At 39.8% G+C, this 9,990-nt stretch overlaps 1 protein-coding gene across 1 annotated transcript; it reads right to left on the reverse strand.

The window, feature by feature from the left end:
• Positions 1-3,980: 3,980 nt before the first annotated feature.
• Positions 3,981-6,604, reverse strand: LOC142101840 (uncharacterized). The gene is made up of 3 exons (XM_075186279.1): positions 6,364-6,604; positions 5,012-5,332; positions 3,981-4,150 (listed from the first exon to the last, which is right to left on the reverse strand). The coding sequence occupies exons 1-3, from the start codon at positions 6,602-6,604 to the stop codon at positions 3,981-3,983; spliced, it is 732 nt and encodes a 243-aa protein (XP_075042380.1).
• Positions 6,605-9,990: the final 3,386 nt, after the last annotated feature.

The following is a 9,990-nucleotide window of genomic DNA, read 5'->3' on the forward strand; positions in this document are numbered from 1 at the left end:
AAATAAATCACTTTGTGCGTTGGAAACACAATACAATCGCCTATGCAATGCTTATTTGAAAACGATAAAATTACTTTAATATAAGCTTCTGGCTGTGTCTTGGAGGACCCATCAACTCCTCATCAGCTGCAAAAAACGAAAGACATTAATTTAGTTAATGCACTCTTAAAACATTAATGTGGTGAAATGCTAGCTCTAGGTTCCTGTACCTATGCATTTTTTAAGCTCGGTATAGTGCAAAAATGAATGTTACCCAAACACTGGGTCCGTTCCTTTATTTTTATAAATGTAGTAGTAATTATTATTTTTAATATTATTATCTATGACTTATAAGCTGACAGAAAGGGTCTGCAGTGCCAAACATGTTGGAACACAAAGTACATGTCTGGTCTGTTTAAGATCAGAGTTTTCAGCATAGAAAATGAGTGGAAGCTTATTATTTTGTAAATAAACAATGATCCAATTTTATTTGTAAAGTCTATTTTGCTGAAGGAATTATTTTATTACTTTATCAACCTATAACACCAATTAGGTTATGCCGCTAGGCCTGTTTTCCCTGTTTTACCTGTCACACAGGTGACAGTTTAAAGCAAATCAGATTATCTCTGACAGATAGTGAAAGAGATGGTAGAAATCAGCAAGAAGAAGGGGGAAGCTTAAGAAAACAGGGAAAACGGGCCTAGCGAAGAAGGGCAAGAGGTATAGAGGGTGGAGGAACCGTAGATGGAGCACACAACGAAAGAGGGCCATGCGCATGAGAGCTTACAACCTAAAGGGAACTAATACGAAGAATATAGTATAAAAGTGTATTTTTGTATACATGAACTTTCTAGAAAATTTTGTCAAGGAGAATCTCACCCTCTAGGGTGCATTTTTAAAGGCAGCCAGCTGAGTTGGCTTGCGCACAAGACAAGAATTGTTGGGAGGACATTTTTCCCATTGTGGGAACTTAGGATGCCCTGTACTGTGAATGGGCAGTGAAAACTGTTTCTCATGTTCTACGTCTATCTCGTTAAAAAAAAAAATTACAGCTCAAGTATAGGGAAATTACCATGCAATGTACTTACTTTCCTCAACCAGCACTTCTGGTTGCTGAGAGGTGTGTTCTGGTGAGTCTTGGAAGAGCAGAGGTGATGTTGACACGTCATACGAGAGCGGCGAATCGTCCACCATCGTTGACTTCTCCTGTGGCTGTTGGCTTCCACTTGGTGGCTCCGGTGGGACCACCTGTTGATTTTGCCGGTGGTTTTGGGAGCTGCGTTGGCGTCTTGTTGGAGAGCATGATGTGTTATCTAAAGTGTATTTTTGTAATTTCTTCAACATACACAACGAATACATACATACATGCAGTGAATGGTAGCATTGAATGGTAAAATGGTACTCATGTAAATAACATGAAGTTTGAGAAAAAATGCCACTAAGATTTAGAACATATATATAATAGGAAATAATCAGAATAATAGTAAATAATAAGACTAACATTAATAATATGTTTAGTATGATAATGGTTAGAAAATAGGCCTTTTCTGTCCATATTTCCCGTGAGCTGAAAATATTACATTGCCATATTATATAGTGTTTGAGGGCGACTTACTAGTAACAATTTCCGCCCTCGAATCTGCCAAAAGGTCGGGCTGTCGTCTCCGCAGATCACTCCATCAGCGTTGCAGTTGAACGATGGAACGCCTGGTGCCAACCTGCATACGCAGACGCCTGCGCATGGCTCGGTATGCCTGCAGTTTTTTCTCATTTCCCGCGTACCTCCCTGCGGGCTCAAAGCAAAGGTCCATCGTTGCTGTAAGCACTCGCAGTTCGGTACGTGAGAATGTTGCGGACCTCATTTTGTATCACAAGGGCCAGTTTAATATCATGGGGCCCGATTCATCAAGGAACGCAAACGCACATGCATCTACGTTGCATACTTTGAGTGACGCAAACTGCTACGCGAGTAAAATAAGCATCTCAAACAGCAAAAACACACCCTCCTGTGGTCCACAAACACTAAAGGCATGGAAATAAGCAGTGCAAACGCTATAAAACACACCCACCTGCGGATCCTTAAGCATGGTATAAGCACAAGCGATGGCTCTCAACTGATTGACGGGAAGCTAAGCAATGTATACTTCACGCCCACTGTGGGAGGGGCCAACAGTTTGTTTATACACAACACAACACAAATACCTGGGCCTTTTTTTTACGAGAAAGCTCTTTACTCATTAATCACTGCCAAATAACAATGATGTGCAACACTCTGAACGTTGTTTTTCCTTTGCTACTAATTAGCGTAATGCACACTTTTAACAAACACATTGCTCACGATCTTTCTGTGTTTAGGATTTCAAGTCGCCGTATAGTGTGCAAAATGCATGGACATGCCTACATTAAAAACACATGACTAACGAATATATCAAAATGTATGTGGTATAAGTACATCTTTGCCTTTTCAGCAAAATGCATAGCATACTCTTCCATAAAGGATACGCACAAGAGTGTATACACCCTCCACACAGAGTAAGGATTTCTGTCTGGATTATGACTCATGAATGACTGTATGGAAAGTGGGACAAATAGCCACTAGCCCAACCTGAGATGTGAGAAAACCCAGACAACACCAACAATACAGCATGCGTGCTACACAGGCAACTGATACTTAATACTACTCTTCATTATTCACACAAATTACTCACAAGATACCCATCTCAAAGGTAGCTCACTGGTTAGCACTTTGGACACACAACACAGCAGCCATGAGTTCAAATACAAAGCATACCAACAACTATTGTGTGGACTGTAATCATTATGCTAACAAGAAACACAGGAACTTCACACAATGGTTTTTTTTAATTTGTTATACACGCTCAACCACATTCTAAAAAAAATGGCCTCATTTGTCTCCTGTATTGTAAGAAAATTATTTTTTGTGGTGAACTTTAGAAAAGTCTCAGGGCTCAAACTTCACATGTACATTATTAAGTGCATGCTGACATTTATTACTACAAATGGACTAAGAGGGGGGAGTTGTAGGGGACAGTCTCCTTGAAGTTAAATGCAACATTACCTGCAGACTGACCTTCATCGGGATCCACGGCGTACACGTTATATCATGTACTCAGCTTTACCCAAACTGAACGCTCACTAGACTCCAGTACCAAGGACCTTTGCATTGCTTGCACTGCTGCCTTACACCACTGAGGTCATGAGTTCAAATCACAAACATGGCCTCATCTGTGTACAGTTTCGATGTTCTCTTCAATGTGTGACTGGCTTTGCTTTGACACTTGAAGCTAACCTTGGTCTATCACTACAATGGCACATGATTTGGGAAACTCGTTAATGCGCTATGGCATTTTACATATACCTTTGGGAATGATTCTTGCCCCCAGGGCACATTATTTATGTGCCTGCTATTACTACGGATGGCCTACCTCTTGGAGGGGTGGATTGGTGGTGGAGGGCACATGTTCTTTTGACTGACATGGAATTAGCAAATGGAAACCTTTTTATCTTCAGCTACTGCTTGTGCTTGGATGTCATTTCACCATCTTCTTGTCTTTCAAAATACTATAGCCAGAACCGAATCAGCTGGTGTCATGAGTTGGGTTCCTGACCATTGCCTTATGTGTATGGAGTTACTGTTCTTCCCATGTTAGTGTGGATTTCAGTACAAAATACACTTTGTGTATCTTCAGTAGCTGATAGGCACAATTAGTAGGGCTATAGAAATGTTGACATGATGATGGGGTTGTGTCAAAAATTTGTCACTTAAATGTTAGTGTTTTTGGAATCCATATCCATTCTTTATTGACCTTAGACCCACATGTTCTGCATTTGTAATAGATTAATAAAGACACACACACCAAGGTTGGTTTTTGAAAAACTTATATAAATTGAGAAATATAAACACAAAGAAACATATATACAATAATGTGTAAAACTATTTACATGAAAATAAAGCAAAAAAAAAAACAAAAAAAAAAAAACTAGTCATATAATGTAGACCAGTAGTCCATTTTTAGCTCCAGCTCCTCAAAGCATTGTTCCTGCTCTTTTTGCAGGTTTTTTATTTTGGCCCAATATCCTGCTATTTCGGCCCTGATCTGAGACAATGTTGGTGGTGGGGGAGGCCAACTGTCAGCTTCCTCCATGTGTGCTGAAATAAAGCAGAAAAAAACCCATTAAATACATGTACACCTATTTTGGCAAACAAACAGGAATTAGAGATGTGTACTGTTACATTAATGTAAAATGTTAGGCCTCTGCCTACAAAACCATTTGGACGGACATTACACGTTGATAAGGCTTTGGTGTTGCATATTTAGAGATGTACTACATTCTGGTGTGCCCCGGGAGAGGGCCGTGGGCAGGGTGGTCTTAACAGCATTATAGTCCCAAGGAAAAAAAACTACATTGAGGCCCTACCTACACAATAACTCACAGCTAATAGTTGAAAATAAGTCTGAAAATTTAGCTCATACTTATTGCAAACTCCCACAAATTCAGTGTTTGTCAAATCAAACGTCTGCTGAATAGCAGACATTAATCTATAAACATTTTGTAAATCTAACATGTCTCTTTATTTTGCAAAGCAAATATGTTCAAATCTAAATGCAAAAGCATTTGTTTAATCATACAGACAGAGGTGGTACAGTACTAAGTTAGTTCCAAAATTTCAGGAATAATCCAGTGTTCCACCCAAATGTTAACTCGCTTTATTGCAAGAGATTTTTTAGATAATTTCATTGCAAATCTATACCACTATATACTGAGAAGTTGACAAGTTAATCGGGACCGTCTGTACGTGTTGCCCCTGCCCTGTGTGACCATGTGTTAAGATGGCTGTGGCTGTTCTTTCTTGTTTACACAAACTCACATTTGGATGTCCATTATCATTGCAACCTATGTCAAAAATGTCACCTTTAAATCAACATGTGTTCCAGCAGGGATTAGTCACAAATTTTATGCACATTGCAGTGGTATCAAAATTCCAAAACCCTGTCTTGTAAAGACTTACTATCTCCTAATGCCTCAACCACTTGAGGCACCAGCAGCTGTCTTTCAGCCTCCTGGTCCTGATGGTCCTCTGTGTCTGGCTCCGGCTCCTCAGTAGAGCACTCAGCTGCCCCAGAGGTGGAGGTGGAGGATTGGGCGGCAGGCTGGAAGTCTTCCTGCGCTTTTTCCTGCCCTTCACCCTGCTCATCCCCCTCCGTCTCTGGGCAGGCTTCGGCCTCGTCCTCCACCTGGACTGCCACCTGCTGCAGCTGGTCCTCTTCCGCCTCCTCCTCCGCCTCCCTCACAGCCCGATGGCGTTGCCGCCGTTCCCAACGTGCCCTGACTGTTGGAAACAAGAACAAAAATACAGGCTACTGTTAACACAATCACCAGCTTAATAAACGAATAGTATTATGATAATCAGCTGATCATACATGTTTAATAAATGTTGCATAGCCAGCAGACACAAATATTAACTACTATCAAAGCAAGGAGTTAAACATGATGAACACAAAGCAGTTCACATGACCTGTCACAAATGTTTATTTTTTTCATACAGATGTGGAATTTCTAAGCGGCCTAGTGGTCATCACTTTGCTCTCACAGCACTGGGGCCAGGAGTTAAAGTCCCTGATTATTGTTTCATGTGTGTGGAGTTTGGCGGTTTGCTCCATACTTGCATGTGTTGTCTACCACACTCCACAAACATACTACTTGGCGAGTAGTTTGGTTTTAGGAGAAGGAGTAGGCGTTGAAATTTTTGCGTTTTTTAGTCTGCAAACTCCAATGGGGCTGGTATGATGTAAATTAGTCAGCTTTTTACAGGAACATCTGAATTGAAGGAGGGATCTCAAATACTTTGGATGTTGAGTATACATTGGGAATCATCCTTTGTTGGGACTACCTCACATTGTAAAATAAGTTAAATAATGATTGATGAGCTAGATTTAGTAAAGTATGTAATCTGTTTCCACCTTATGGGACTTTCAAATATTTTTAGTAAAACGCTAAGGTGTTTGGGTTTACAAAGCTGCCTTAAAAATGTTTGCCCAACACATCTGCCACTCCAATCTGTTTTTAAGGTGACGTCAGCAAGTTACAGCACTCGGGTCAAGAGTTGTAAAGCCTGATTCCAAAAACCACCCTTAATGTTCTGAAGTTTCTCTCAAAAACATTTAGAACAGTAAATTGTCAGCAGACAAATGTAGGAGACAGGAGACAAAGCATTTTGGGTGCACTGGAAGGGAATGACCTTTAAAGTGTGCTTGCACATTGTTATGTAGGCCATGTCAGGTAATTAGGCTAAACATATTTTCAAACATATCGCACAGATATATGTGTACACATGGTTTTGGCGATTAATAGAGAACTCACTTCTTCTAATCTCCTGACGCAGGTCATCCAGCAGTTGGGGCTGACGCCTGCGGAGATCGCTCCAGCTCCGCTGGAGTTGGACGATGCTGCGCGATATATAATATCGCAGGCGGAAGTGTCTGCGGATACTCTGGTAAGCCACCAGCTTTACTTCGTTTGACATATATCTGCCCGAAGGCACGCTATTCATGCCCTCGGTCAGCACCCTCAATTCCCGGCGGCTGAAGATCGTAGCCCTCATTTTTGCAAAAACTCTCTCTCACAAAATGGAAGTATTCTGCGCTGTGATTGGTTCTCTCAGCACGTATGGGCGTACTCACGTCACACGCGGATATTTCAGACACCTGTGTGTGATGGTTGCCTCTCCCACCAAGAACATGGCACCCATCGCCGATGAGACGAGTACTCTATGCGTTGCAGTGAGAAAACATTAATGTACACCTGGCTTCTCAATTAAATCAGTTATTTAATCCCACTTGTCCCTTTTTATTCGCTCCTGCAAATTTGAAATTTCACTGAGCAGGCTCTGGCATACTGTTGACATGACAGCTTTTTGGGCCAGATATTTGCCCAACGTGTGTAAACATTGTTAATACCAAATGGGCCTACCTGGAAATGCATGTTATTGATGTGTTTTATTGAGAATACACATACAATTACCCAGTAGGCATAAGTGACCAGTAGGAAGTCTCATTCTAACAAAAATAAATACCATACAGTGTATCTGACCAATGTAAGCATCAAATCCATCCCCAGTGTGAAACTGAGCACAGAGATGCTATGGGAATGAGTACCAACAGAATTAATTAGTAGTGTTAGTGTGTGCTAGGCTAGTCCAGACACTCTAGGGGAGACATGGGGATAGTAAGTAAATCGTACACCATATAGTGTCAGTTTTGGCCTGGTGTTAGCTTGGTTTTGATGCTGTCATCAGAAGGTGTTTGAAATGGAGTATACATTTGTAGTAGGGTAATGGATTTTCAAAGTAGAACAGTACAATTGTTTTGGGAGGGCTTTGCCTAACTGTAATTTTGATTTAAATATCTGTATTTGATTTGGTGCATGATATTTTTTGACTCTACAACAAGTTGTGTCATGGTTGTGCACAGTTACCATTCGGCCTCTTGGTATTGCTTCCCTTTAACAAAAACTACAGTGGCAGTTGGTCACAGGATGGCCATGCAGACATGGCATAGTCCTAGCCTATTAGCTATGCAGCCACACCAAACTCTGCTTATTGATTAGATTTATATCCAAACGCACCTTTGTGTCAACCACAATGTTTGGGGTGGGATTTGGATTCTCACTACAGATTGTATGCAGTGTTCTGTACTTACTGCTTGCCAATCTGGAGTATGGTCACTCTGCTGGGTGAGGAGAATGTAATTGTGGCCTCAGACTGCTATTATGCGCCAGATGTTGTGGATTTAAACATCTATTAAGTATTTGAGCTACCTTACATGTAGACACATGTTAAAGCAGGCATTGACACACACACCTTTTAAGGTTAGATTTTTGCAAACCCCATTAGCATTGTGAATGCTAGTGCAAATTTTTTAACTAATTCTTACACCCCAATCCAATATGAACATTTGAGTCCACATCCATAATACTTATACCTCTGAATTTGAAGGCCACAAAATATACAATATGACAGGTGTGTGCAAAATAAAATCCTTAGATTTCACACACATTTTACTAGGCTTAAAAATGTTTATATGTGCTGCTGCAAAGGAACATTGCATGACTGCACCAATACACAATCCAGCAGCATTTCGATTTAGCAGAAATCAAAGGTACACTTTTGATTCCCTCCCAAGTATCTGGTCCCAACATTTGTATTTGTTTCTTAAGAAAAATCCATTAACATAAAACCCAATACAATAGTTTGTGTGGACTGACAGATAGTACCCCATGTGTGACAAACCATATTTGATTGTTTTTTTTACCTCGCAAATCAATGTTGAAGGTTAGGTGTCCAGGCTCCACATTTTCGTGAGGGATGGTGATGTGTTGAATAAACATGCACCATGGAAATTTTGCTATACCACATAAGAGTTTAAATAAAAGGTATAAGATTGAAAAGCTTCACAACACCACACCCCTAAAAAGAGGTTACAATTCAATAGTCAAATAAGACACATTAAAATGCTCATTAAACCTGCAATACAAAATGCACTGTTATTGTGTAACATCAAACATCTTGAAAACATTTAAATTGCCTATAACACAGTAACTGTAAAAAAAACTCAATACAAATAAAATGCAATTAAGGAACCAGCAGCAAAACACAGTACTATCTATTGATCTCTAACAAACTTTTAGTGTGCATGAGGGTGTATTTTATAGGTGATTGTAATTAACTAAGTGTATGCAGGTGTATAGGCCAGGTATCAGCTGACGAGATCTGATGCTGGGTCTATGCAATGGTGGTTATGAGCAACTCTCTTTTATTTTATACTGATTAAAACAAGCTTGTGTTTAGTTTTTATAGTATAAATATCTGATATTCATTAGACTACACATTGCTTTCTTAAATTTGAAATCACCAAACATGATCCTTTCTGTCTGTTACTAAGAAGGTGTGTTCAAGTGTTCAATTAATTCTGTTGAATGACATTTTTGTGTGCAAATAGTTCATGTGCAGTTTGGTGTGGGTGTTTCCATCTGAAGTATACCTTAGTGGCTAAAAAAACGAGCTGCCAATGACAAGGTAAAGTGTTTGAACCCTGAATGATACCTGTATGTGGCTTAACTTTGTATGATTGAAGTAGGTGGTCAGCTTTTAGTTCTATTACCTTTCCTTGACATGTTGTTTTCATCACTTGTACATTGGCGTAGCAGCTAGCTATTCTATCTTGCAAACCTTCAAGTCCTCACCAAAGCTCTTGTCTCTGAGGGATCATTAATATTCTTGCCATATTTGTGTTGATGTTATAAGTGTTCCTGGGGTCATATTATGCTTTGGTTAAAGTAGCATAAATCAAGCGTGTAATTCACAAAAATGTAATTTTTTTCTTTTGATTAATAGTGGTTTTTAATGCAAAAGCACCATCAACGAGTGTCACAATAGCCATTTCACATTGACAGTAATTTAAATGGTGGTTGTTGTAATTCTAAATAGATTTAAAAACAATATTTATGGCAACGTTGAATGTTAGTGCTAGAATAAAAAGTAATTTTTTTTACCATGCACGTTGCACTCTATTCCGGCAGCCGGAATTAATGATGAATGAGTGTGCACTCCATTCCGGCTGCCGGAATATCAGTAAATCAACATCTTACACTTGGCAGTAGCATTTATTGGAAAGATGTCTGTAAGGAAAAGAGGCTTCTTTTACACAAACACACTAATGGAACATTTCATACATATTGTAACAAAACCGCACCCTTCTCTTGGCACTTTTGTCACCTTCTGTTGCAAGAATACCCAGTAGACACCGGCAACACGAAAACTTATTTTATAAATCAAATATATTTATTCTTTTCATCACAATAAACTGCACAACTTCTGTCAGGATGACACCAGCAAGCATCTACCTTTTACTTGCACCTCCTGGTGACCCTAAACACTAACTAGACACAGTACAGCTCCCTACTGACTGGCCAACTAGCTCAGCGTCAGTC

The sequence above is a fragment of the Mixophyes fleayi genome, chromosome 9 (genome assembly GCF_038048845.1).
Source record: "Mixophyes fleayi isolate aMixFle1 chromosome 9, aMixFle1.hap1, whole genome shotgun sequence".
NCBI classification, from domain to species: domain Eukaryota; kingdom Metazoa; phylum Chordata; class Amphibia; order Anura; family Limnodynastidae; genus Mixophyes; species Mixophyes fleayi.

Bases quoted from the DNA above. Each gene is read 5' to 3' on its own strand.
- LOC142101840 (XM_075186279.1), bottom strand. From the start codon at position 6,604: ATGAGGGCTACGATCTTCAGCCGCCGGGAATTGAGGGTGCTGACCGAG. The intron at 5,333-6,363 runs GTGAGTTCTCTA...TGTTTCCAACAG, and splicing joins GCGTCAGGAGATTAGAAGAA to TCAGGGCACGTTGGGAACGG. The intron at 4,151-5,011 runs GTAAGTCTTTAC...GCTTTATTTCAG, and splicing joins GGTTGAGGCATTAGGAGATA to CACACATGGAGGAAGCTGAC.